We start from the raw sequence: 27,928 nt of genomic DNA, 5'->3' as shown, positions 1-27,928 counted from the left end.
TAGGAATATTGCATGTGTGAGTGTTGAATATGTACCCAGTTCTGTTGTATGTGCCTGTCACACTTCTGTGCGCCTCTGAGGGTTGGGTCTCAGTGTTGCACAGGTAATCTTCATGTTGTGTGTCCCTCTGTTACATGGCTTTGGGTGAGAGGAGGGCTGTGTGTACGTCTGTGCCCACAAGTATGGACTGCATGTCTACAAGTGTTGAGTGTATACTGCTGGGCTGGCTGGCTGGCTGTGTGGCCAGAGAGCAAGGCGTGCTCCAGAGCCTGTGTTGGCGGTGGGTCTTTCCACTGCCTGGGTCTCAGCGTGTGTGGGAACCTCTGGGTGTGGCAGTGTACATCTGAGTTCTGAGGGTTTGTCTGTCTCTGGGTTGTGTATGTGTGTGGAAGAGATGCACACACAAGGCCTGGCTGAGGGGTCCAGTTGCTACATGCTCACCACCACACCCCTACACACGCACATGCACATACTCACTTCTCTATCATCCATCCATTCACTGTAAAAATAAACTTTCCCTTTTCCGGAAAAGTCCCCCACCCCTTACCCATGCCTCTGCCCGGGAAAGCAGAGGCGGGAAGTCTGGGACTCGGGGGTGGTGGAGGGAGGGAAAGGCAGGCAGGGCTCTGGGTTGGAGTCTGAGCTCCCAAGTGCTGTGTGACCCCCAGCTGCTAGCTGGCTATCTCTGACCCACCTCTTGTGGGAAAATGGCTCTGAGTGTGGCTCCCACTGGATGGGCTCCCCTCACCCCTGCCCCAAGCTGTCAGCCCTCCTGCCCTGACCACTGACCACACTCTGCCTTTCCACCCTACCAGCTCAGCAGCACAACGTACCCTGTGGTTGTGAAGATGGGGCACGCACACTCTGGGATGGGCAAGGTAAGTCGCCAGGTGGGGTTTGGACCTGTGTGCTTGTAAATGATGCATGTTCCTGGCACTGTGCAGGTGTAAGTACAGGCATACCTCGTTCTATTGCACTTCCCTTTATTGCTCTTCACAGGTACTTTTTTTTTTTTTTTTACAAATTGAAGGTGCATGGCAACCCTGCATTGTCAGATGATGGCTAGCATCTTTTAGCAATAAAGTATTTTAAAATTAAGGTATGTACATTATTCTTTTAGATATGTATTTCACTTAACAGAATACAGTGTAAATACAATTTCTATATGCACTGGAAAACCAAAAAATTTGTGACTTGCTTTATTATGACCTGCACTTTATCACGGTGGTCTAGAACTAAATCCACAGTATCTCCAAGAAAGTATGCCTGTAGAAGTATACTGTGTATTCAGTGAATAAAATAATTCTGTATGTGTGTCCTTTATCTATTTGTATTTTTCCACATATGCTTACATTTGTTAGCCCAATTTTCTCTCCTGCACTCAGCCAGTTTTGTGTGTCCTGTTATTTGTTAGTGTTTCCAGCACTGTGTTTGTATGTAGGCAGACCTCTTTGTTGAACACATACTATGTCATCTTTTACATTCAAGGGTCTCGGGGTCCTGTGTGCTGTCCACCCATCTGATTTTGTCTGTGTGTTCATAGAAAGCAGACTTGTAATTTTTATGTTTGTGTCCATGCTTCTGTTTATATATTGTATATACAATGGATTTTGTGTCTGGGTGCCCATATTCATATACTGTATATACACACAATTTTCTCACTGCTTTATTGAGATATAATGCACATACCATAAACTGACCCATTTAAAGTAAAAGAGTCTAAAAATCAGGTTGTATGTACTCACACCCCATGAGGTATCTGCATGCACATGTAAAAGCCAGGAGGCCCAGAATGAATACATGCTTGACTGCCTTGGGGGTATCCACTGAATTTCTGTGCACTCATCTCACCTGTGTCATTTGCCCCAAGGCACCCCCACTGCCCACTATCGCCTCGTCCTAACCAGGCCCTGACTCCCACCCCACTCCCACAGGTCAAGGTGGACAACCAGCACGACTTCCAGGACATTGCGAGTGTTGTGGCACTGACCAAGACGTATGCCACCACCGAGCCCTTCATTGATGCCAAATACGATGTACGCATCCAGAAGATTGGGCAGAACTACAAGGCCTACATGTGAGTGGAAAGACCAAGGCTTGGGGAAGGGGTCCCCCTGCCCTGCCTTGTGCAGCCCAGGCCCCCTGAGCCTCTCTCCTGTCTCCTTTTGTTCTCCAGGAGGACATCAGTGTCAGGAAACTGGAAGACCAACACTGGCTCTGCGATGCTTGAGCAGATTGCTATGTCTGACAGGTGGGTGGCCTGACCTTAGTGGGGGCTGATGGGGGGAAGAGTGGAAGTGTGGCTGCCCAGACCAGGTACTGACAGGCTTCCTTGCCTTGCATTTTGGCAGGTACAAGCTGTGGGTGGACACGTGCTCAGAGATTTTTGGGGGACTGGACATCTGTGCAGTGGAAGCGCTGCATGGCAAGGATGGACGAGATCACATCATTGAGGTGGGAGCACTCCAGAATTTGGTGGGGGCACAGACACACTAGCAGGTGCAGGGCAGCAGCACTCTGTGAAGCATGCCAGGGCCCAGAAAGCCCTGAATGAATGGCAGTATGTAAAACTGTAAAGTGCCTTGTGAACTGGGATTTCCCTGGCAAGTGGCAAAATTCTTAGTAAATTCTAAACTGCTCTGTGAAACTTGGACATCTTTAGTGAATAGCAAAATATTTGTTCAATTATAATGTCCTCTGTGAACTGAGACACCATGGTGAATGACCAAGCACTTAGTAATCTTTAAAGTATTCTGTGAACTTGCACTTGGCTGACAGCAAAGAACTTTGTAAGCTATAAAGAACTTCAGAGAGTGGTGGCTGATACTAAAGCATTCTGTGAACTGTAAAGTACCTTAAGAAGGTACTGCTTCATGAATAGCAAAGTGCTTTTAAAATTCTAAAGCTCTTTGTAAGCAGCAGTGTCCCTAGCAAACAGTAAAGCAATTTGTAAAGTAAAATACCTTGAAAATTCAGAGTGCACAGTAAATGGTAGCACTTTATAAATGGTAAGCATCTTGTAAACAGTGGTGCCCTTTGCAAAGTACTTTCTAAAGCCTAAACACACCATATATGCAACAGTCCTTTGTCAAGGGCAAGGAGCTTTGTATACTGTAAAGTAGCACATAAACCCCAAAGTTCTTTGTAAAGGACAAAGCACCTAGCAAACTATAAAGCAGGGATTGGCAAACTTTTTCTACCGAGGCCAGACAGTGTGTATTTTTGGCTTTGTGGGCCATATAATGTCTGTTGCAGCTCCTCAATTCTACAAGAGCAGCCACAGACAATATGGCAAGAAAGTAAAGGGGGTTGTGTTACCATGAAACTTGGTTTATGGACACTGAAATTTAACTTTCATATAGTTTTCTCAGGACATGAAATCTTTTGGTTTTTTTCTCAACCATTAAAAAATATAAAACCCACCCTTAGTTCAGGAGGCGGGGGGGCGGGGGGCAGACTGTACAGAAACAGGTGCTGGGCCAGATTTGGCCGGTAGGTAAGCCCTCATTTGCTCATCCCTGTTTGTATATCCTAAGCTGTAAGGTATCTCGTAAAAGACAAGCCTTCCCACACTGCATAATCAGTGCCTCTCAAACCAAAGTTTGTTTCCTGGCCAGCTGCCAGCCATGCCTCTTTCCAACTTTTCAAGCACTTTGTCATCCTTGCCCTCCCATGCACTTCCTGCTTCTCTCCTCACCGGATCCCTCTCCTCCTCCAGGTGGTGGGCTCCTCCATGCCGCTCATCGGTGACCACCAGGATGAAGACAAGCAGCTCATCGTAGAGCTTGTGGTCAACAAGATGGCCCAGGCCCTACCCCGGCAGCGGCAGCGGGATGCCTCCCCTGGCAGGGGCTCCCACAGCCAGGTCAGGCCCCTGGCTCTGGCCCTCAGGGGCTAGATGTGGGCAGGCCAGCCCTTGGTCATGCTGTGTCATAAAGCTGATAACCAGCAGGCTAAGAGTAACACAGGGACACACATGTGTTGCGGCAATGACCAACTTTTTAAAATTGTCCAATATTTAAAAATTTGATAAATAGTTGCTACCCTGACTTCCCTGAGTACCTCCTGACCCCTCCCCTGGGAATAAATCTCCGCCCCCCACCCGACCCCACAACCTGCCATCCCTCAGCTCAGCCACAAATGCGGCAACACCCAGCATACAGGGAACCCGTGTCATTCTGATTGGCTGATGCCCCACTGGCTGGTAACTATTTTTAACCTCTCCTGCTCCACTCCTCTGCCGCAGACTCCGTCCCCAGGGGCCCTGCCCTTGGGCCGCCAGATCTCCCAGCAGCCAGCGGGGCCCCCAGCTCAGCAACGACCCCCGCCACAGGGTAAGTGAGGGGCCAGCTTCCTGGGCCCCGACTCTGCCCGGCAGCCTCCTACCTCTCACTGGCTCACTCTCACATGTGCACTTTCTCTCTGTCCCTCAGGCGGCCCTCCACAGCCGGGCCCAGGCCCCCAACGCCAGGGACCCCCGTTGCAGCAGCGCCCGACCCCACAGGGCCAGCAGCACCTTTCGGGCCTTGGACCCCCTGCTGGCAGCCCCCTGCCCCAGCGTCTACCAAGTCCCACATCAGTGCCCCAGCAGCCTGCATCCCAGGCCACACCGATGACCCAGGGTCAAGGCCGCCAATCCCGGCCAGTGGCTGGAGGACCTGGGGCACCTCCAGCTACCCGCCCACCAGCCTCCCCATCTCCTCAGCGCCAGGCGGGCCCCCCACAGGCTACTCGTCAGACATCGGTCTCTGGTCAGGCTCCGCCAAAGGCCTCAGGAGTTCCACCGGGTGGTCAGCAGCGCCAGGGCCCACCCCAGAAACCCCCAGGCCCTGCTGGCCCCACACGCCAGGCCAGCCAGGCGGGTCCCATGCCCCGCACTGGACCACCCACTACACAGCAGCCGCGACCCAGTGGCCCGGGTCCCGCTGGACGTCCCACCAAGCCACAACTGGCCCAGAAACCCAGCCAGGATGTGCCACCACCTGCCACTGCTGCTGCCGGGGGACCCCCACACCCGCAGCTCAAGTAAGAGGATCCCACAGCAGCCCTCACCTTGCTGCTCACAAAATGGGCTCCTGCACGTGGAGGGCAGCCCTGGGATCCCTGGCTCCTCAGACCCCGGTCCTGCACGGGGTCCTAACAGCTCTCTCTCCGGTTCCAGTCTGAGCCAGACCCTTCCTGGTTCACAGAAGCTCCTACACTCCATTCCAGAGAACCCCTCTTCAGTTCAGAATCCTCCCTGTAGGCCCTGGGAAAGCCCCCTAGCCCAGCTCCTCTTGGCCTACCCCAGGCGCCTTGCTAACCCTTCTTCAGTACTTCCCTGCCCAACTCATTCTCCTCCTACCCAACCTCCCTGCAACTGAACCCCCAAACCCCTCCCAGCCCAATCCACAATCCTCCTATGTTACTTCACTTTCCAGTCATCCTCCTACTTTCTCTAGAGTCTAGGCTCCCTTCTGGTCCATCTGAGTCTCCTCCCAAATCACACTATCCTCTCTGTCCATTCCAGACCTCCTCCATTACCTCAAAAGCCCTCCCTGCCCCATCCAACTGCTCCCCCCTCAGATCTTCCCCTTCCAGCCTCTCCTTGGTCCAAGCCCTACACCACCCCTCTTTCTGGACTCCTCGCTCTTGGACTAGAAACCTTCCTGCCCATCATCACCTTATATCAAACACCTCCCAATCTGGTCTAGAATTCTGAGAAGATTCAGCCCAGAATTCTTCCCATACATCCCAGGCTTCCTCACCTTGGATCCAGATCCTCCCACCCAGCCCAGGACTCCCCTACTCCTCCTGAGAATCCCTCAGGGTCCAGGCCTGTGCTGCTGGGTGGGAGGGTAACAGGCACAGCCCCAGGACCAGAGGGGCAGGGCTGGGGCCGGGCCTGGGGTAACGTTGTGTTTCTCTCCCCCTCCTCCCTTCCTCTTCCCCCTTCCTCCCACGCCTCCACCTTGTTTCTCTCTAGCAAATCCCAGTCTCTGACCAATGCCTTCAACCTTCCAGAGCCAGCCCCGCCCAGGCCCAGCCTTAGCCAGGACGAGGTGAAAGCTGAGACCATCCGCAGCCTGAGGAAGTCTTTCGCAAGCCTCTTCTCCGACTGACACCCTACCCTGAGAACCCCCAAATCCCTGGGAAACCCCTGTCTGGGCCTTGAATCTATTTCTCACTTTTGGAAATCTCATCCCTTGAGAAGTCCTCTCCTGGATCATCAAGATCCCTCTTCTCACTCCTCAGAATGCTCAAGTCCCTGGGGAAACCTCACTCCTGGTCCTAAATCCAATCCTCACATTTGGAATTCCCACGTCCTTTGAAAAACCCACTCTCAGTCATCTCAAGAACTACTTCTCAGTTTTAGAACCTCCAGATCCCTGAAGACCTCAACCCTCCGAGTGCATTTTCCTTCCTGGAAGCTTCCAAACACCAGGCAATCACTCCTGGAGCCCTGAAATTCCTGGGAAACCCCACTCCTGCCCCCAGAGCTCTCCAGTGCACCTTGTTCCCCAGCAAAATTTCCCCAATCCTTAAGAAACCCCTCCCTTTGATACCCTTTCTTTGGATTTCCCATCTCTGGGGATCCACCTGTTCAACTGTCCCCACCAAGCCCCTCAAGGTTTTCCCTTCAGTCCTCCCTGCCCCCAACCCCATTCAACACACTGAGAGCTCCTCCCACTGCTAGGACCCCTCAGTTCCCCAGGGACCCCTGCCTCACTTTCCTGCCTCTGACAGCTGTCTTTAAATATGCAAACCCCACCCATCCTCCCAGCATCCTGTGCACACAGAAGGCCAGTGGTCTCCCACTTCCCCACCTTTGCCGTGATGTCTGTGTCTGTGACTGACGTGGCCTCCTCTCGTGCCCGTGCTTGGCATATGTGGTCCTCGTTCATCGTGCCGCCTGTGGTGATGCGTGCAGTGGCACTGTTTGTGTGATCCGCACCTCCCCCCAAACTCCACCCTTGCCTGGACTCACCCTCACCCTTCAGCGGCTCTGAACCCCATGAGAAGAGTCGGGAAGCAAAATAAACAAGCAAAGGCCCAGCAGAATTCTGTGCTTCTTGGTGAAGAAAGAGGGGAGTCCTTGAATGGTGGAAAGGAGACAGAGGGACCCCCAAATCCACATGGGGTGCTGGGACCCCAAAATCCAGTGGAAGGCACATCAGGCACAAATTACAGAGAGGTGCTCAGTGGAATTCTTGCCACAAATCCCAGCCATTGGAGATGGAGGAGCTCCTGAATTTAAAAGTATCCCCAAAGCCAAGAGGAAACCAAATTATGGGTTTGGTCTCCAAGGGTCCCCCAGTTCCAGAGGAACTGGAAAAGTACATGGGCACCCCTCATCTCCCAGGGCAGGGATGGGGGATCCTGAGGCAGTATCAGGGCAGAGACAGAACATTGATTGGTTGGTGGGAAGGGCTCCTTGGCGTGGGAGGCTGAGATGGGCTCCCTGGTGGCTGGGGGTGGGGCCTAAGGCACAAGGCGGGCTGCGCTGAGTAGGCAGGCAGGCAACTCATCAGCCTGGGTACGGTGCAAGGAAGGTTCGGAGGCACTCCGCTCAATCTTGGGGAGTGACCGCTGCAGCAGCTCAATCGTGGCCAGGATCTGGGGGCAGGGGCAGGTGAGGAGGGGGTGTCCAGAGCCACGTGGGCATCCAAACACCCCCAAACCCCAGTCTAAAGGGGAAACACACACTCACACACATTGTACACTTCGGAGCCTTGAACACACACAATTCACATTCGCTCCTCAGAGGCTCCCTCCCCAGGGTGTCCAGCCCTCCTCCTCAGCCCACCTGGGGAAAAAGGGGCCGCTCCTCCCGCTGGAACTTCAGGCAGTCAGACAGCAGGCGCCTCATGGCCTTGGGGCAATTGCTGGAGATTTTGCTGAGGTCCGGGGACAGATAGCCACGGCCCACCATAAAGATAATCTGGGAGAAGGGACAGGAATGGGGTGATCTGGGCTGGGAAGCCCAGGGAATTCTGGGTCTTGAGGGACCTCGGGGACTCCTTTTGGGAGAACTGGGGTATTCTGGATATTGGGGCCCAGAGGACTGTGGGTATCTGGTGGATCTAGAGATTCTGGGTCCCTGAGGACTTGGAAGGATTCTCTGCTTAACAGAACAGAAGGATTTAAGCTTGGGGGAATCAAAGATGGTTAAGTGTCTGGGGCCCAAAGGATTATGGGTCCACAGGTTTCTAGGGGGCTTAGGGGCCTGGAAAGAACTGAGCCTGGGGGAAACATGAAGTTCTGGGTCTGCAAGGAGTTAAAGGCTGGTAGTCCTCAGGAACCTGTATCTCTGTAGTGGTCCAGGGCTGAGAGGACTATGGGTCCAAGTGGCCTGTAGGACAGTGAGTGCTCAAGACCCAAAGACTATTGGTACCTGGAACCTAGAGGATCTTGGGTTTCTGAGGGCCTGGGAGATTCTAGTCTTTGAACCTGGAGAAATATGAGAGTCTGGGGCCTCGAGTATTGTGGATTCAAGGGCCCTAGAGCTTGACAGATACCCAAGGCCTCAGTGGTTGTGGGTATCTGTGGGGATTCCAGAAGCACAAAGGGATTGTTTCTGGGATAAATGGGATTCTGGGCTTTGAGGAGTTTGAGTACCCAGGTCAGAGGACTGTATGTGTCTAGGGGGACTTTTGGGGACGTGGGGGATTCTGGGTATAGGGGACTCAGGAGATTCTGGACTTTGAGGACCCAGAGAAGTGGATATGAGTGAAGGAAATAATTCTGGGTACAGAAGACCCAGAAGAGTCTGGGAGTCCTCAGCTCTGAAAATTTGGGGTTTCTGGGGGCAGAGCGGTGTTGGTGGTCTGTGCAAAGGAGATCTGAGGTTTGGAGACTAAGGGGATCCCTTGGCCTGGGATAAGGCAGGTAAGGTATGGGGCTCACCTGGTCTCGGCTGCCAATGTGGCTGTAAGGCAGTGAGCCGGTCATGAGCTCATAGAGCACAACCCCATAGGCGTAGACATCTGACTGGAAGCTGTAGGGGTTCGGGTCCTGCATACGGATCACCTCAGCTGCCTTCAGCAGACCAGACCGGGCAGAAGGAATGTGCAGGTCAGCAAGTGACTGACCTGCAGGCCCAGATCCCACCAGCCACACTGAGTATAACTCAGAGCCGCCCCCACAAGGTGAAGCATGAGTGGTCCAGACACCCACACCTGGTGCAGGAAACCCTGGCCCCACTCCACCTTCCACATCTTAGCCCAGCAGCCCATGTCCCTATACACCCCCAATCCAGCCTGGTCCAACTCACCATCCATAGCACAGAGCCCGAGGGTTGCTCCAAGGGCTGGGCCCCACTCCACCGCGTCTTTACTGTAGCCAGGCCGAAGTCCCCGATCTTCACCGTAAGCCCCTCGTGCAGGAAGATGTCCACCGGGGTTAAGGGCCACTACAGGGTCTCCCAAGAGCCATGCTTCTTGCCCTGACTAGGAGGCTCTCATCGACGCCTCCACACCAGTCATTGCCTCTAATCCTAACCGGAAGCCCCCCAGTGTCACACAAACTAGCTACAATCTTGACTTGGAGGGGAGCTCTAATTAATACTCCCTATACTTGGCTCCCCTGCGACTCCTGACTAGGAAGCTCCTCTCATGGCACCCACACTCACCATGCCTGTGACACTGACCAGGAACTCCCATAATGCCTTCCACCACTGTCACTCCTCAGACCCTGACCAGAGTCCCAAAGAATACCACCTGAACCAGCCACAACTCTGGCACTTGGCAAAGGAAAATGCAACAGGTGCCCCTCCCTGTTTGCCCCCCAGAAGGGCCCCCCCACAAAACCCATCCCTCTAAGTCCTCATCCTGTTTGGTGCCGTCTGCCCCAGCCCAGCCCCAGAGGGACAGGTAGATACTGTTAGACTTGAGATCTCGGTGGATGATGTTCTTGGCATGGAGGTAGCTGTAGGGGTACAAGCAGGTGTCAGACTGTCTAGGGGCTACCTCATCTCCCTACCCCCAGCCCCCTAGCCCCTTCCCTAGTCCCTGAGCCAGAACACTCACTCCATGCCCTGAGCAGTCTGGCGGGCCACATCAATGAGCTGGACCATGTCGAAGCGTGTGTCAGCCACATGCAGGTGGTGGTAGAGACTGGAGCCCTCACACCACTGTGTGATGATGGCAAATCCTGGCCGGGTCATGAAGCCCATGAACAGCAAGATGTTGACGTGACGTGTCTTCCTGCAGGTGGGGCAGGCGGTATCAGGGCAGGGAGGGCAAACAGCAACTTTCTGAGCCTTTGGAAGGGCGCTTTCACTGCTGCCTTCTGCCATCATTTCCACCCTGTCTTTTAGGAGGCTCAGGACCAGACTATGGCCAGATTCAGTGAATTTCTGAGATTTATTTACTGGGCTGAGCATTTATATCCTGAACTTCCTCATCCAAATCTCCCAACAAAAGCAGGAGGGAGGGATAACCCTTCACTCCCTACTGACCAGGAGCATCTTAATCATCCAACTTGCCACACCTCTACCCATGACCATGACTTGAGCCTGTGACCATTTGAGATAAGATGAAAAAGTGGAATGCCAACCTTCATCAGCAATATATCAACATAACATTGATAACTGCTGAGTAAAAACATCAGTGATGTGTGACTATGTCCTGTTAACCATGATAGGCTTAGAGGTAAAGAGTTTGGGGTTTGGACTAAAATTATGTTCTAATCCGGGCTTCCTCAGGTACTCACTGTGCAATCTCAGGGAGGACACTTAAGCTCTCTGTGCCTCATTTTCCTTAACTGAAAAACTGTGATTATTCTATGAGATACCTGGCACGGGCGTTGGGAGGACTACGTAATAACCTGTAAGGTGCTCTGAATGGCCAAACACAAGCAAGCACCCTAAAAACACCACTGTCCCTGCTGTTATCGCTACTGGGTACCTGGATCTACCTGAGAGAAACTCTGTCATGTACGAACAGCCACCCTCATTTAGAAGAAAACTTTCATTCCTTATAGAAGGATTACTACAGTTACAATGGTAACATACATGCAAAGAACATCAATGATGGTCCACAGTTTTGCACACATCAGAGTGGATAACAGCACATGAGTTCTTCATAGCAGTTAGGTTATGGTTTCAGTACAAACACAGTGCAAATTCACAGCCTGTTCAAATCACTGCCATTTGACAGAAAGGAGCAGAGACTGAAAACATCAACTCTGCAACATAATTGTGTCCATTTGTTAAGAGGGGAAAGCCCACACCAGCAACCCCAAGAGTGGTAGTAACTAGGGTGACAAAAGGGAGCACCAGGGCTTCTCAGTGTGAACGAATTAATATAGTAGGAATGATACATTAAGCAGAGCAATCACAATCATTAACCAAACAATGATTAAATTATGCTTATCATAGTTTTAATACTGTTCTTTAAAGAATAGTATTATTATAATTAATAACATGAATATAACACAGTAAACACATACTAATGGTGTAGAACAAGCAGAGGCCGCCAGGCTGCCAGGAGATGCAGTTAACTAACATTATGCTATTGATGTCAGTACATACAGTAACACTGCAGTGATACTCATTTCACAAGAGGCAAGCAAAAAGAGTCACATTTTGGAGGCAGGGCCATTAATTAACATCAGTATTTACACAAACAGCCTCATCAGAGGTCCTTTAAACATACCCGTTTCCCAGAGGGGAAAGGCACTTCTCTGATAAAGAAACAACTTCTATTATGGTTATAACCCAACATAAACATGGGGGATGTGAGGAAGCACCCCCAGCAGGGCCTTTCCCCAGAGAGGCACGGAGGCCGTGCCTGCCGCCCCCGCCCCATCCACACACACGAGCAGTCTCACCTGAGCACCTGCATCTCGTTCTTGAAGGCCTGGGCCTGCTCAGCTGTGGGTTGGGCCACCTTGAGCACCTTCACGGCCACATCACCATGCCACCGCCCGCGAAACACGGTGCCAAACGAGCCCGTCCCGATCCTCTTCAGCAACTGCACCTCACTGGGTGGCACCTCCCAGTAATAGCCCGAGTCCCGGTACCCCAAATTCTTCTGTGGGCCACATGGGCGGCATCTCAGGGGCCTGCCCACACCCCTCATCACTCAGCCTGTGGTGCCCCCACCAAAGGTGTCCCCTGGAGCTCACCACTTTCTTCTTGTCATCAGCCAACGACTTCCGTTCCCGCTGCTCTGATGGGGACTTGGAATGTGGGGACTTCCTTCCCGAGGACACACTGGCTGGGCTGGGGCTCCCCCGGGGGGCTCCATCACCACCACCTCTATTCCCAGCAGCTGCAGTTACAGAGAGGATGTGAGTGGAGCTGGGTGGGGTGGGGTTGGGGGCTCAGGGCACAGGCAGCGGGAGGCTCACCATCAGTGTTGAAATTCTGGCCAGTGAGCTGGAAGAAGAGGGCTGGGAGTCAGAGAGAGGACATGGAGGACAACAGGAATGGCCCTCCCCTCTGCCTCGTGCTCCCTGGTGACCGCCTGCCTCAACACCAACCTGGATGAGGCCGGAGTCCATGGGGGCTGTGGTGCTGACCATGTGGACATTGGGGGTGGATGTGGAGCGGATGCGCTGGAGAGGGGTGTTGGCCTGGGCAGGGAAGGAGAAGTGCTCGGGGTCGCGGTGCTGGGTGCAGGAGCTGGCAGGGGAAAGGCTGTGAAATCACTGTTGAGTGAATGACAGAACCAGTAGAATGCCCCCCCCAACCCACTGCCCCTTCCTAGGTATGTGTTTAGCTCACACAGAGTAAATGTCCACTGTCATTACTATTATGCATTTGTTTAAGAAACACTGACTAACTGCCGGCTGTGTTCCAGATACCGTTCTAGACAGTGGAAATAAAACTGTGGACAAAACAAATAAAGGTTCTACACACATGCTGATTTAAACTGTACTAAAATTTTTAAATTAAAAAAAAAAGAAATGAAAAACAAAGGTTCTCGCCCTCATGGGACTAACTGCAGTAGGGAGAGAGACAAATAAAAAACAAATAATATTTCATATATTCAATGGTGATAGAAGCAATAAAGCAAAAAATAAAGCAACATAAGAAGACAAGAAGTGTCCCTGATCATGTCAGGAAAGGCTTCTCTGAGCAAGCGACATTTGAGCAAAGACTTAAAGGAAGGACAGCAAGCCACACAGTTAGTAGGGGAAGAGCAATATGTAATATTGTATAACTATATGCAGTACTCAAATATAGTATGCATTATGTAATATACAATGTTATCTATATTAAAATGGCAATACTTTACATGTACATATAATAATGTTAATGTTACATACATACATGTGTTATATATGATATATATTAAATATATTATAATGTTATAAAAATATTTCTTAATGTTTTCTTCACTATCCTGAAATGCAATTCATAGATAATTAATTCACATGTGCCCATAATTAAAAATAACATAATGCCCTAACTTTACTATTTTATATATTACATAAAAATGTTTAATATTATACATTATACAAAAATATTATCAACATAACACATAATACAATAGCATAAATATCATATAGATATTGACATTATAAAATACATATACATATAAAATGCATATCATATAAACATGATATATTAGAGTGATAGTATATTTCAATATTAAAATATATTATAGTATTATTATACTTAAAGGAGAAGTAAAAGTGAATTTATGAGAAAAATAATATGTATTCCAAAGTAGAAAGGCTTGAGCATGGTTATCCTGGAAAAATTAACAAAGTAGTTAGATAATATATACATAGATATATATTATAATTAATAAGAAGAACTTATCCTGTGCTAGATCATGTTCTAAGCATTGGACCCACTTTATTTAATCCACACCAGAACCCTATGTGGTAAAAGTATCATTATCCTTTCCTTACAAATAAGAAAACTAAGGTCCAGCGAGACTAGGGAACTTGCCTGAGGCCCCACAGCTCCATACCCTTACTTACACTTGTAGGTGCTCACTAAATGTTCATTGAGTAGACAAAAGAATTAAGTATAGCTTGATCTCTACCGAGGCCTCCAGATCTTTTTCTTCTGACAGTAGCCCTTCAGCTAAGGCATCCCCTACCTGGGACTCTGAGGGGTGAGCGGCTCATTCAGGGGGCGGTTTGAGGGAACCTCGTGCTGTCTGGAGCTTCCGGACAAATCCTGGACACTGTGGTAGAACCTTGAGGGCATTTGGGGTATAAAGCAAGGGAACATGGGTCAGCTGTCTGTAAAAGCCTTGTGGCTGGGCCTCTGTCCTCCCCATCTCCCCACCCACCCCAGGCCAGGCTCACTGTCGGCGGTTGGTACTCATGTCGACACAGACTGTGGGGACCTTGGAGGAACAATGCTGGTGGAACTTGTATCCACAGGTTTGGCAGCGGAAGCCATGGAACAGAAACTTAAGGCAGAAGTCACAAAAGGCCAGGCTGAAGAACGTCTTCCGTACCTGTTGCCACAGAGTAGAGAAGGTTGAAGCCTGGTCACGGACTCTCCCGCCATGCCCACGGTCTGCCCCCACTCTCCACTCACAAAATTGTGCATGGTCAGGGGGACGTCTTCGAGGACCTCCACAATGAGCTCCTCGCCATCCAGGGGAGCAATGGCTGTGTCCCAGGCGGTGACTGTCTTTCGCCTGCAGAAGGCATGGAAGGGAGTGAGTGGGAGGGTGGCCAGGGGCCACAAGGAGGAAGGGAACCCACCAAAAGTCCTTACAAGCCTGCCATCCATGGAAGAATAGATGACATGTTGCATTTTTAGTATGGTAACTCTAGGAACCAGTACTATCCTTACCCCTATTTATGTATGGGGAAACTGAGGCAAAGAGGGATGAAATGACTTGCCCAGAGCCACAAGGGACTGTGAGTGGAAGGACAGTGTGAAGAGTCCATGTTCTTAGCTACAAGAGGAGGAGGAAATGAGACAGTGAAGAAACAACTAAATCTCAGAGGTGCTAAGCAAGCCCCTGACAAAGCAGCTGGTAAGGCACTGAAATAACAAATAAAAAGCAATGCGTGAAAAAAAAAAAAGCAATGTGTGAACTGAATACAAAAGTTAAGGAACTCTAAAACAGAGGAATAACTGGAAGGTCAGCAAGGCCCACACAGCAGACAGAGAATGAGGAGACGGAGGAAGGAGGGAGTTGACAAGTTGATAAAACAGTGAAAGAATGAAACAGATGAATTCCGGGAGCAGACGACGGAGCATGGTGAGGACTCACGATCTAAGAAGAAAATGAATCACTGACCTTACAGGCCAATAAACTAATGAAGCAATAAGACAAAAGCTGGATGGACTCATGGATTCACCAAATGAAGGGAAGACTAACAGAGACTGCACAGCAGAGTGGAGGAGTCGGATGACTCTGAGAAGGGGGTGGAAGGCTGGGCACCCAGTTGAGGGTGGGAGAGCCACACTTACCCCTTGATGAGCCGGTAAACCACACAGCAATCTTGATTGAGACCCCGCACCTTGAGTGCCTTGTCTAGAGAGTCATAGACACTCATGCCATCCCGGACAGTCACCTGTGTGTATGTGCACACATGTAAGGAGTCAGCACCCAGAGGGGTCCCCAGTGGACTCTCCCAGCCCTTGTCACATTTCTTATCCCAGATTTACAACTAGGTCCATGCCCACCCCCAGCCAGTTTTGCTCCCATCAGACTCACCACCGTGCGCTGCTTGTTGGGCAGGTACACTTTGACGGTGCCCACTGACCGGGAGGGCTCGGCCCCGTTAGCAGGGGGGCCCCGTGGTGGCTCCATGGAGCCTAGGACTTTGTCAAGATGGGCTAAGGTGGGGCTGGGTAGGTGCCATGGGGCTCCTAAAAGACAGAGGAAGAATTCAGAGGTCCTATAATGATAGTATGGAAGCAAAGTAGCAGAGGACAAAAAATTCAATCTTATTTCCACACCGCTCAAGGGATCCAGTTCCTCCTCTGCTCAGCCCCTCCAGTTGTTTGTCTCATGCTTAAGTGCCAAGGTCTCAGATTCACTGCACAGGGCGGGGTGGGGAGGGGTGGGGGTAGGACATAGTGAGAGGCAGCACACACTGTCCCGCAGGGCATAGGAGTACATAAGTCTCTGTGCTGGGGACTAATGGGGAAGTCAGCACGCACTACACTGGGGCGTGTCAAGTACATAATGGACATGAACAGGCTGTCCTGGCTTTTGAATGGAGAAGGGGGTTACCAGATACTGTGGTGTGGGAGGAGTCAGACAGGGTGATGGGGAACTAACCGAGGATCATCAGACACTGCCCTTAGCTTGGGGAAAATGGAAATTGCACCAAACAGTATTTGTAAGGACATTGTGGGCATCCCAAAGCCCTGGACTGTAATGACAGTAGGTTCACAGGTACTGTGCTAGGTGCCTAATGGGAGTCACCAGACTGTGATAGGGAGTTCATAAAGGCTCAAAGACACTATGCTGAGGGGAGATGTAATAGTCATCACTAGAGACTGTAAGGAGTCTGTAAGGAGTCCCCTGGACTGCAAAGAGATCCAACCAGTCCATCCCAAAGGAGATCAGTCCTGAGTGTTCATTGGAAGGACTGATGTTGAAGCTGAAACTCCAATGCTTTGGCCACCTGATGCGAAGAGCTGACTCATTTGAAAAGACCCTGATGCTGGGAAAGATTTAAGGCAGACGGAGAAGGGGACGACAGAGGATGAGATGGTTGGATGGCATCACCGACTCAATGGACATGAGTTTGGGTAAACTCCAGAGTTGGTGATGGGAGGCCTGGCATGCTGCAGTCCATAGGGTCGCAGAGTCGGACACGACTGAGCGACTGAACTGAACTGAGAGACTGTAATGGGAGGAAGAGTGGATAACAGGTATCACCAGACATTGTAATGGGGGAAATGAGGGTTATCGAGAATCACCAGATGTGGCTGAGGTGAGATAAGCAGGGGTAAGGCGTAGATGAGGCAGAGGGCGCTCCAAAATTCTCCTTGACAGCTAATGAAAGGGTCGCAGACATATTACTAGTGATAATGGATGGAGGCTGGAGAGGGTTAAAGAGGAGGAATGTGAGAATCCTCAAACATTCTCCTATTGGGTTAGACATTGATCCAGAATAAGGAAAGCGAGGAATGAGCCGTGTCTTCACGCATTCCCCGTTGTTGGTAAGGAATGGGCATCAGATACCTTAAAGAGATTAAGAAGAACTCCACAAGACAGATACCACAACCCAAGCCACATTCGGCCCGGCTCCGCCCACCGAGGGCCTTCCAGCTTTGCGCAGGCGCGCTGCCACACGCGACGGGCGAAACCATCCCCCGCAGCCTTGCACCCATTCCAATCCGCCCCCCCGCCGTCGACAATGGTTTCGCCCCGGGTCAAACCATTCCTCCGGTTCCGGGTGGGGGGCGTCAGGGCCCAGGCGCAGTCATCCTGGAGCTGAGCTTTCGTTCCCGGCTCCCTACCCGTGCCCAACAGTAGCTCCAGAAACCTAACCCTACCGGGCCCGCCCTCACCTGTCACGCCGCTACAGCCACCGCCGCCTCCATCTTGGGCCTGTCTTCTTGTTTCCTTACAGAGTCCGCCTCCACCGCCCCTCGGACTTTGGCCATTGGCTCCGGAGGATTCAGTCCTCCATCCTTATTGGATTAGGTACACGCCTGTCAAGGCAGGGCCGGCGGAATGTGGGTCGTGTTCCGGATTAGGAGAGGCTGCCTGAAACGTCAGGGTCTAGGGCAAATTCGCTCGTCCGGATTCGCGCAGGCGCAGTCGGGAAAAGACCTGCGTGCCAAGGGTTTTAACCCCAATCTTGCCGCAATGGAATAAGGCAGGGCTTTTATTTTTTTTTTGGTCACTTGGGGCTGACTTTAGGGGTTCCCGAAAATGGGTGGGGGATCCTTAAGCGCTCTTTTTGCTCCAGTGACCCAGTGCCCTAAGTACCATTCCTGGGTCTCAGTTTTACCGTCTTTGAAATGGGTTGGAATCACACCAACCATCTGCAACGTTTTCCAATTGAGAGACTGTAGTCATAGCTTTTGATAACAGCGAGTCTCTAGTGTAGCCGGGGCTGGAGGTCTTACCCTAGCAGTGGCGGAGGCTTCCTTCCTTTAGGAATGGAGTTGATACGGGTTTTGAAAGACTAATCCTAGACGTGAAGGGGAGTTGTGGACCTGGAATGGTGCATAACGCTGGGAAGCGTGTGGAGGTATTGTAGGGTAAACACAAAGTTTTTAAAAGTCAAATAGTCTCTGGTGTTACAAATGAGACTTTCCATCTTCCCTTTTCTTGGTGTAGTTCCCTTAGAAAACTTTAAATTGTAAATTTTTTCTCCCTCCCTTCAAGATGTATGTAACTCCTTTTAATAAAAGCTAAATAGGCCTCCTGCCAGTTTTACAACTCAGGAATGTCGTTCTTGAGGACCTGGGAGCCATCTCTTTGAAATGTGAATGTCAGCGGAGATAGCGCCCTATCTTCTGGTCCCTAGGAATTTGACCTAGGCGGCTGGCTCCAAGTCGCTGTTTGTCAGAGAGATATGTGTTTTGTTTTTCCTTTGCCTAAAGGCAGATGGCTACACCAATAACCAGATAAATTTGAGATGAACTGTGTGTAGCAAATAGTGCTGTCAAGTTCTCTTGAAGGCAAGTTATCATGTCTTAAGAACATGTATGAAATGGGTTGTAAGTGCCTGGGTATATAAAAGGATGAGGTTACTTTCTCCTAAATCACTTTAGTGAATTGTTTGTAATACACTTCACTGCCTGTTTTAATGCTTACTCGATAATAAAACCAGTTCATTCTTTTCTACCTTTGTGGAGAGAATTCATTGAGTTGGCACGAGATTTTATTTTTAATTATTCCCCAACATCATGAACATGGCCTGTTATGTTTGAAGTGACCACCTTCTCCCCTTGGTAGCATCAACATTCCTCTGCAGTGAAATGGGAACATCAGAGAAAGGGTATTATGTGAGGGGATCCCAACATGCTTCTACTTGTATTTATTTGAGGGCTTTCTCCGTCTGTAAGAAGAGAAAACAAATGTATGGCTTACTGGGCTGCCATATAACCTCCATTTCCCATCACCCCTCTTCTATTCAGATCTTCATTCAATGGCTAAAATTAAGACTGACAATACCATGCACTGATGAGAATGTGGAGCAACTGGAACTTTCATACGTTGCTTTTGGGAGTGTAAAATGTTACACCACTTTGAAAACAGTTTGGCAGCTTCATATAAAGTCAAACATAGATACATCATGCAGTCCAGCAATTTCACTCCTAGGTATTTACTCTAAAAAAAGGAAAAAACAATGAAAACAAATATGTCCGATGGTGTGCTGGTATATGTTTACCAACCAGCTCTCCAGGGAAATAAAGCTCTAATTTGTAGCGATTGCCAACTATGGTATAAATACTCCCATCTTGGCTTATTTCAAACTGTGTACTAATATGACATCACAGAACCAGAGCTGAGAAGAGATTGGCAAAATTGACTGTGGTGAGCCAGCCACAGCATACTACTGCAATATGTTCACACACACAAAAAAACTTGTGCCCAAATGTTCATATTGGCTTTCTCTTAAAAAAAAAAAAATTTGTATGTTTATTTGATTGTGCCAGGTCTTAGTTGCAGCACGTGAGTTCTTCTATCTTCGTTGTGGCAGGCGAGATCTTTAGGTGCAGCATTTGAACTCTCAGTTGAGGCATGTGGGAGCTAATTCCCCAACCAGGGATGGAACCCGGGCCCCCTGCATTGGGAGTGTAGTCTTTGCCACTGGACATCAGGGAAATCCCACATTAGCTTTCTTCATGATAGCAAAAAACTGGAAACATCTCAGAAGTCCAACAACTTAAGAACTGACAAACACAACAATGGGATCATAGAATACTATTTACCAAATGAAAGAGACAAAGTACTTCATATGTCTATGAAGCTCATAAACATAAGGGTGAGTGAAAGAAGCCACAGACAAAAGAGAAATGCTGTTATTATTCCATCTGTATGAAATTCTAAGCCAGGAAAAGTAATCTGTAGTTGTTGTCTTGGGGAAGAATGATTGGAATGAGCATGAAGGAGCTTTTGGAGGTGATTGGGCTGTTCAGTATGCATTTGTCAAAACTCATTGAAATCTGTACTGAAAATGGGCATGTTTATTTATGATATTGTAGTTTTATTTTTGGCTTCATCAGGTCTTAGTTGCTGCACACGGGAACTTTGAGACACACAGAGTCCCTAGTTGTGGCTTGCAGGCTCAGTGGTTGTGGCCATGTGGGCTTCGTTGACCCTCACATGTGGCGTCGTAGTTCCCTGACCAGGGACAGAACCCTCATCTCCTGCATTGGAAGAGGGATTCTTAACCACTGCACCACCAGGGAATTCCCTGCAAATGGGCATATTTATTGTATGTAAAATATACCTTGATTTTAAAAAATTCATGGCAAAAAAAAATGGCTTCAAAAGTAATTCTAAACGTTTGATTTCTTATAAATTCTAATTGGTTAGAGGATTTTAAAAAAAAAAATTCACTATTCTGAAATTGAATCCCTGGACCAGGCACCCCATTTCCCAGTGCAGGAGCCCTGGTGGCAACCTCAGCACCACATAGGGTCAGGAACAACTTCAGTTGGAGCTCAGTGAAGGGCTCCAAAATGCTTACCAGGAGAAAGAATAATTTCATGGATGGGGAGAGTGTATTTTAGATTTCAGTTCATCTAAATATTATTTAATTTGTTTAAAAACTTTAATTTCTAGGCAGTATTTGAACACAGATTTCTGACTCCGTTGCTCAACGTTTACAAAAAGATGAGCAAAATTCCAGGGTAAGCTCACTGCACAGGTGCTGTGTAGGGAGGAGGTGGGGAGGAGGCGAGGCTCACTCAAGGGTAATCCTTTCTCTCCAAAGAGTCATAGGCTCACTCAAAATCCATCCCAAACTAACACGATTTCAGTCATGTACCTCACATGTGACTGCATATACATTTTGCTGAGCGACAATTCAAAATTTGCTAAGTGTCCCAAAGCCCTGACTCAGCGTCCTCAACTGTTGGCTCTTCTGAAGGGAGTCACTTTGAGCCCAAGGCCTCCGACAGGCAGCGAGATCAACTAACGGCGATGGAGTGGAGGGCGGGCTTTGGGATGCCTGGGGCCATTGATAGGCCCTACCTCACCGCCAGCGTTTAAGAGTGAAAAAAGAGAGGCCATCCAGACCTAGGAGCCACTGACAGACCAGTAGTTAGGCATAGGAGGTGGGTTTTGGGCGGTCCCAGCCAATGGGAGGTGGTGCTGGACTGAGTCTTGCTACTAACCAGCAATTTAATGTTGCTTTTAAATGAGTGCCAATGCAATTGTAGTTGTTCCATCTACAGCAGAGTATGGAAATTTCCACTTCTGAATATTCCTTGAAGAGATTTTTTTAATCTACAACCTCGGGGTCAGAGGTGTGGGAAATTTACAAGTGAACTGAAATGCTACTTGTAACATTAATATTCCTTATTAAAATGTCCTACAAAATGCAATGGGTGGTAATTTTAATTTGCTATCTCTGTGAACCAAATTGATGGAAACCACACTATTAAACCAACAGACAGGGTTCTTAAATTTTTTTAAAGTTCCTTATATTATACATATACTTCTGTGTTTTTGTAAAATCAAATGTGCAGTTTTATATATTTTCAATTTCCAAACCCAAGGATCAGATGAGTTTTAAAAAAGATAAATTATTTCTCAATAAAGCTGGGTAAAAAAATAAACCAAATAACAGCCTTGTAATTTAAGTTTACTCTGATAAGGAAATCCTTTGGTGGGTATGTTTATTTCTCAGAAATAAAGCAAAATTCAAATATGAAAATACTCAATAGTTGAGCAAAGGGATCAATATAAATCTACAAACTGATCAGTGGAGCCATCTTTGAGATGCTATAACAGTGACAAACACCTCTGACCCTCCATGGTAGCTCCCTCCGTAGGGACTGCAATTCAATATGGTCAGCAATTATTTTTTTATTTTAATCAATTAATTAAACAAACAAAAAGCAATTTCCCCAAAGGAAGTGGTCCTGAAATGTCTGCTTTTGGTTTTGATCAGAAATGCATTTGGTAAAAAAATTCTCAAGGTTAGCATATTTATTCCAAACACATGTACGCTGATCCACAGGCCCATCAAGGGTGAAAAAAAAGAGTTTAATATCTGTAGGTTTACCTCACAGTTATTTAATAAATTTTTATTCAATTTGTAAAACCATTGTAAATTAGATTTCAGATAAATATGCTCCAAATAAATTTTCATTATTTCTGCATAAATGACCAACATGTGGTCTTTGCTATATCATCATTGACATATGTATTATATTTAGTCATTTGTATATATAAAAGGGGATGGCTTCCCTGGTGTCTCAGACTAAAGAATCCACCTGCAATGCAGGAGACTTGGGTTCGATCCCTGGGTGGGGAAGATGCCCTGGAGAAGGGAAAGGCTACCCATTCCAGTACTCTTTCCTGGGAAATCCTGTGGATCAAGGAGCCTGGCGGGCTACAATCCATAGGATCGCAAAACGTCAGATATGACTGAAACCATTTAGCACACACATGTATATAAAAATTCCTCATAGTTTTTGTGCTACCCATATAAATGTGTCACATCATGTGGTATGAGAAAATCAATTCTGAAGTTACCCAGAATGCCTTAGGAGTTGACCTTTTGTCTAATTGGAGTGTGTGAGTATCTCCATGTCCTGGTATGTAATAGCATGACCTTGGATGAATTATTTCCTTTCTCTATGTCTCGGTTTCCTTATCTTTAATATATTTTTAAAAAGTACTTCCGTGATAGAGTTGTTGTAAAATTCTGTGAACTAATCTATATCAAACTATATCAAGTTCCTGGTGCATACTGGCTGTGCAGTAATTGTTAGCTACTCCTATTATCACTATCATCACCGCCAATATTAATAAAATATCAAAGCAAAGATCTTTGTCCCTTGGCAGAACCTGATGTATGATCCAAGTTCAAGGATTCTCACAGGATTACAATAGATTAAATATCTCCAAGAATCCAGTACGAAGGCTAGTTTCATTTCAGAAGGCTCATTCCCAGCACTGACATGTTTTAGCAATCCTGGTGGCCTGCAGTTACCCTGCTTAGCCAGTGCTATGGCCTTCAAAAGCTCTGCTCCTTTCTTTCCCTTTCCTTTCCTTTTCCCAGATACCCTATAAAATTTTCTGTTATCCTAATTTTCTTGGAGTTTTCATCAAAATAAGTATCAGATTTTGTTAAATATTTTTTTGCATATATTTAGATGATTATGGTTTTCTTTTCTACTTTGTCATTATGGTAATTGTGAATCACATTAATTGCTTTTCAAGTGTTAAACCAATTCTCCATTCCTGGGATAAATCCCACTTGGCCACAAGGTAATACGATTTTAACATATTATGGAATTCTATTTGCCAAAATTTTGTTTACAAATTTTGTGTCTATATCACTGAGGGATATTAGTGTGTAGTTTTCTTTTCTGGTAATGGCATTGTCTGATTTTAATACGAGGATAATGCTGACCTTATAGGATGAGTTGGGAGGTATTGTCACCTCTTCAATTTTTTGGAAGATTTTGTGTAAAATCGTTATTTCCTCTTTAATATTTAGTCGATTCACCAGTAAAGTCATGGCGTGGAGATTTTCGTTTTTCTATAGAAACATTTTTAACTACAGTTTCGATTTCTTTAAGGCTACTCAGGTTATCTTCTGGAGTGAGCCTTGGTAGTTTATGTCTTTCAAGGAATTAACCCATTTCATCCATGTTGTCAAAGTTATTGCCATAAAATGGTTCATAATATTCCCTAATTATCTTTATTAATATCTGTAGAATCTGTAGTTATGTCACCTCTTTCATTCCTGATTTTTGTAAGTGGTGCCTTTTTTTTCTCAGTCTATCTAGAGGTTTATCAAGTTTATTGATCTCAGAAAAACAACTTTTGATTTCATTGTTTTTTTCCTAATTTTTCAGTTTTCTGTTTCATTGAGTTCTCCTTTGATCATTACAAATTTCTTCCTTCTGCTTAATTTGGGTTTAATTTGCTCCTCTTTTTCTAGTTGCTTAAGGTGGAAGCTAAGCTCATCGATTTGAGATCTTTCTTCTTTCCTAATATAGGTATTTCCTCCTAAATACTGCTTTTGCATTATCCCACAAATTCTAAGATTAAAAAAATTTTCTTCCTGATTTCTCTTTGATCCATGGGTTATTTAGAATTGTATTATTTAGTTCCCAAATATTGGGGGATTTTCCAAGGATCTTTTAGTTACTGGTTTCTGCCTATTGGATCTGTCCATTTCTGAAAGAAAGGTGTTTTAAATCTTCAAACTATGATAGTGGATTTAGAGGACACAGTAAGAACATGGCCATCTGCAGCCAAAGAAAGAGGCCTCAGGAGAAACCAAACCTGCCAACACCTTGATCGTGGACTTTCAACTCCTAGGACTGTGAGAAAATAAATTTATGTTATTTGAGTCACTTAGTCTTTTTTTTGTTATGGCAGCCTGAACAGAATACTACAGTTGTTGTTCACATCTACTGCATTCCTGTTAATTTTCTGCCTACTTGTTCTATCAGCTTTTGAAACAAAGATATTGAAATTTCTATTTCTTCTTGCATTTCAATCAGTTTTTGCTTCATGTGTCTTGATCCACGGTTATTAGGTACATAAATGTTTAGGACTGTTATGTTCTCTTGATTAACTACTTTATCATTATGAAATGGCCTTTTCTGTGATATAGTCTTTGCTCTGGTATCTACATTGTGTGATATTTATATAGTCACTCCACTCGTGTTCACTAGTGTTAGAACAGTGCATCTGTTCCCACTCTTACTTTTCACCTATTTCTGGTTTTATATTTAAGGGGTGTTTCTTGATACAAATGAACTTACTTACAAAACAGAAGAGACTCACAGAAAATGAACTTATGGTGGCCAAGGGGGAAGGGATAGTTAGGGACTTTGGGAAGGTCAGGTACACACTGTTGTATTTAAAATGTATAACCAACAAAGACATACTGTATAACACATAGAACTCTGCCCAGTGTTATGTGCCAGTCTGGATGCGAGTGGGGCTTGGGAGAGAATGAATACATGTATATGTATGTCTGAGTCCCTTCACTGTTCACCTGAAATTGCCACAGCATTGTTAATTGGCTGTACCCCAATACAAATGTTTTGGTGTTAAAAAAATAAAAAATTTTTAAAAATAAAGTGTGTTTCTTATAGGAAGCATATAGCAATGTCTTGCCTTTTTATCCAGTCTGACAATCTGTGCCTTCTAATTTGGCTGTTTAGACCATTTATGTTCAGTGTGATTATTGACACGGTTAGGTTGGAGTCTGTCCTCTTGCTAATCATTTTCTATTGTCTCTTCTTCTTTGTGCTCTTTTATCTCTTTTTCTACCATCTTTTGGATTGATAGTTTTATGATGATTCCATGTTATCTCCTTTGTGGACTTACCAGCTATAATTATTTATTATTTTAGTGGTTGCTTTAGGTTTCAGAGTAAACATATTTAACTTATCATAGTCTACATTCAAGTTACAATATGCCACTTCATATAGAGTATAAGAACCTTAAACAGTATACTTCCATTTCTGCCCTCCTGAAATTTATACTATTGTTGTCATGCATTATATTTTTACAACTGTTATAAACCTCAACATGTATTAATATTTTTGCTTAAACAGGCAGTTGTCTTTTTAAAAAAAGTATTTATGTATTTATTTTTGGCTGTGCTGGGGCTTCGTTGCTTCAAGGACTTTTCTCTAGTTGTGGTGAGCAGGGGCTACTCTTCGCTAAAGTGCGCGGGCTGCTCATTGTGGTGGCTTCCCTTGTTGCAGAGTCTGGGCTCTAGGGCGCAGGCTTCAGTAGTGGTTTCCGGGCTCCAGAGCACAGGCTTAATAGCTGTGACGCACAGGCTTAGTTGTTCTGCAGCATCTGGGATCTTCCCAGACCAGGATTGAACCCATGTCTCCTGCATCGGCAGGCAGATTCTTTACCACTGAGCCACCCCCATCAGGGAAGCCCAGGCAATTGTCTTTTAAAGGGATTTGAATATGCAAAATCTTATATATTTATATATGTAGTTACATGTCCAGTGTTCATCATTCCTTTGTGTTCATCATTCCATCTGACATCATTTGCCTTTTGCCTTAACGACATGCTTTTAACATTTCTCATACTACAGATCTACTAATGATTAATTTTTTCAGCTTTTCTATATCTGAAGCACCTTTATTTCTCTTATTTTTAAAGTTAAGATTTTTAAAACTTAAAATTTAAGACAAATTATCTTGAGATAATTGTAGATTCACATGCAGTTGTAGGAAATAATAAAGAGAAGTCTGTGTACCCTTTTTCCAAATTTCTCCCAATAGTAACATCTTGCAAAACTGTAGTACACTATCACAACCAGGAGATCTGTTCAACTAAAGGAGTCTGTCGGGCTTCATCTCTTTCTCTGATGGTTTGCTGGGCATGGAAGCTCTCTCAAGGCAGTAAGGGAGGGCAATCACAGGTCTCACCTTATGTTCCATATCTCATGGATCATTCTCCTTCATTACCTGATAGCCAGTGTCTTAAAAACCCATTGTTTCATTTATTTTATCCATTTTTATTTATATTGTTTCATTTATTCTGGTTCTGTTAGATGGAAGGTTATATCTATTACCTGTTACTTCATCTTGACTGGAATAAGAAGTGCCTGCTCCTTTTCCTAGTGGCTCCACGTAAACCCCTAAATCAAAATCTTGGAGCTTTCCCCAAAATAACGATATAAGTCTGGTTAAAGTCTCTTTAAAAGCTGTTTCCCCGAAAATTTTTTTTCACATTGGCAGCAGTTTTGCTACACACAGCATCTTTTCTCTTGAAAAACTCTGTCTGTTATTCTTGGGTTTAATTCTAGGTTAGCAGTTAAATGCTTAATATAGAAATAGTCTAGGTATATAACATGCTTCAGCACAGTAGTTCTGTTAATCAGCTGTTTTATAAGAAACATAAATACCTTTAGGCATAGAAAGAATATTCTCTGAGCCTTCTGAAAAAATTTTACTATGCTGTAAAATTCCATTCTTAGCTTTAATATTTAAAGAGATTTTACCAATATACTTATTAGGAACATGTATATCAAGTACATTCAGCTCCTTATTCATGGAAGAGAATGAAGGCATCTTCACCATATGTTAGGGAGTGAATGTTGTGTTGCCTCAAAATTCACATGTAGACGGCTAATACCCAATGTGCTATATTTAAAGATGCAGCCTCTAAGGCAGTAATTACAGTTTAGTGAGATCATAAGGGGGCTTCCCAAGTGGCACTGGTGGTAAAGAGCCGGCCTGCCAATGCAGGATAACTAAGAGATGTGGGTTCAATCCCTGGGCGGGTCAGGAAAATCCCTAGAGGAGGGCATGGCAACCCATTCCAGTATTCTTCCCTGGAGAATCCCATGGACAGAGGAGCATGGTGGGCTACAGTCCAAAGGGTCACACAGAGTCAGACACGACTGAAGCAACTTAGCAAGCATGCATGACATCATAAGGATGGAACCCTGATCTGCTGGTTTAGTGTCCTTATAGGAAGAGACATCAGAAAGTGCTCATGAGCTTTCTCTCTTCCTCTCTATCTCTTCTGTCTCCCTCCTTCCTTCTCTTCCTATCTCTCTTCTTCTTATTCCCCTCCTCTTCACAAAGAGGTCATGTGAGCACACAGAGAGATGACAGCTGCTTAAAAACAAAGAGAAGAGGTCTCAGAATGGAATTCACTTCACAGGCAGGTTGATCGTGGACTTCCAGCCTCCAGAAGTGTGAGAAATAATTTCTGTTGTTTAAGTCATCCAGTCTGTGGTATTTTGTTATGGGAACTTCAGAAGCTAAATACACCATATTTCTCATTCAAGGATAAGGATCTGGGAACATTTCTTTCCTCTAAATTGCACAACATTTTTGTCTCTGTTTCATGTTCTCAGCAAATGCGTGAGC

General features: G+C 46.5%; 2 protein-coding genes across 3 annotated transcripts in view; one reads left to right on the top strand and one right to left on the bottom strand.

The window, feature by feature from the left end:
* Positions 1-7,041, top strand: part of SYN1 (synapsin I) — a 63,529-nt gene extending 56,488 nt beyond the window's left edge. The window contains exons 6-13 of one of the 2 annotated variants that reach the window (XM_024987763.2): positions 816-878; positions 1,935-2,077; positions 2,177-2,251; positions 2,352-2,454; positions 3,719-3,865; positions 4,247-4,334; positions 4,434-5,025; positions 6,004-7,041. In XM_024987763.2, coding sequence (XP_024843531.1) covers positions 816-878; positions 1,935-2,077; positions 2,177-2,251; positions 2,352-2,454; positions 3,719-3,865; positions 4,247-4,334; positions 4,434-5,025; positions 6,004-6,031 — 1,239 coding nt within the window. In that variant the 3' untranslated portion in view covers positions 6,032-7,041. 2 annotated transcript variants of the gene reach the window in all.
* Positions 7,031-17,465, bottom strand: ARAF (A-Raf proto-oncogene, serine/threonine kinase; the record flags this gene model as incomplete). Its single annotated transcript, NM_001014964.1, is given in 16 exon segments — positions 7,031-7,596; positions 7,787-7,921; positions 8,887-9,018; positions 9,254-9,372; positions 9,860-9,906; positions 10,008-10,184; positions 11,812-12,014; positions 12,109-12,254; positions 12,334-12,361; positions 12,466-12,607; positions 14,040-14,138; positions 14,251-14,405; positions 14,489-14,591; positions 15,377-15,480; positions 15,624-15,778; positions 17,435-17,465. Coding segments are annotated over 15 exon segments (1,821 nt in total). The 3' UTR covers positions 7,031-7,461.
* Positions 17,466-27,928: the final 10,463 nt, after the last annotated feature.

The sequence above is a fragment of the Bos taurus genome, chromosome X (assembly GCF_002263795.3).
Source record: "Bos taurus isolate L1 Dominette 01449 registration number 42190680 breed Hereford chromosome X, ARS-UCD2.0, whole genome shotgun sequence".
NCBI classification, from domain to species: Eukaryota; Metazoa; Chordata; class Mammalia; order Artiodactyla; family Bovidae; genus Bos; species Bos taurus.
This window is presented reverse-complemented; position numbering and strand designations above follow the sequence as displayed.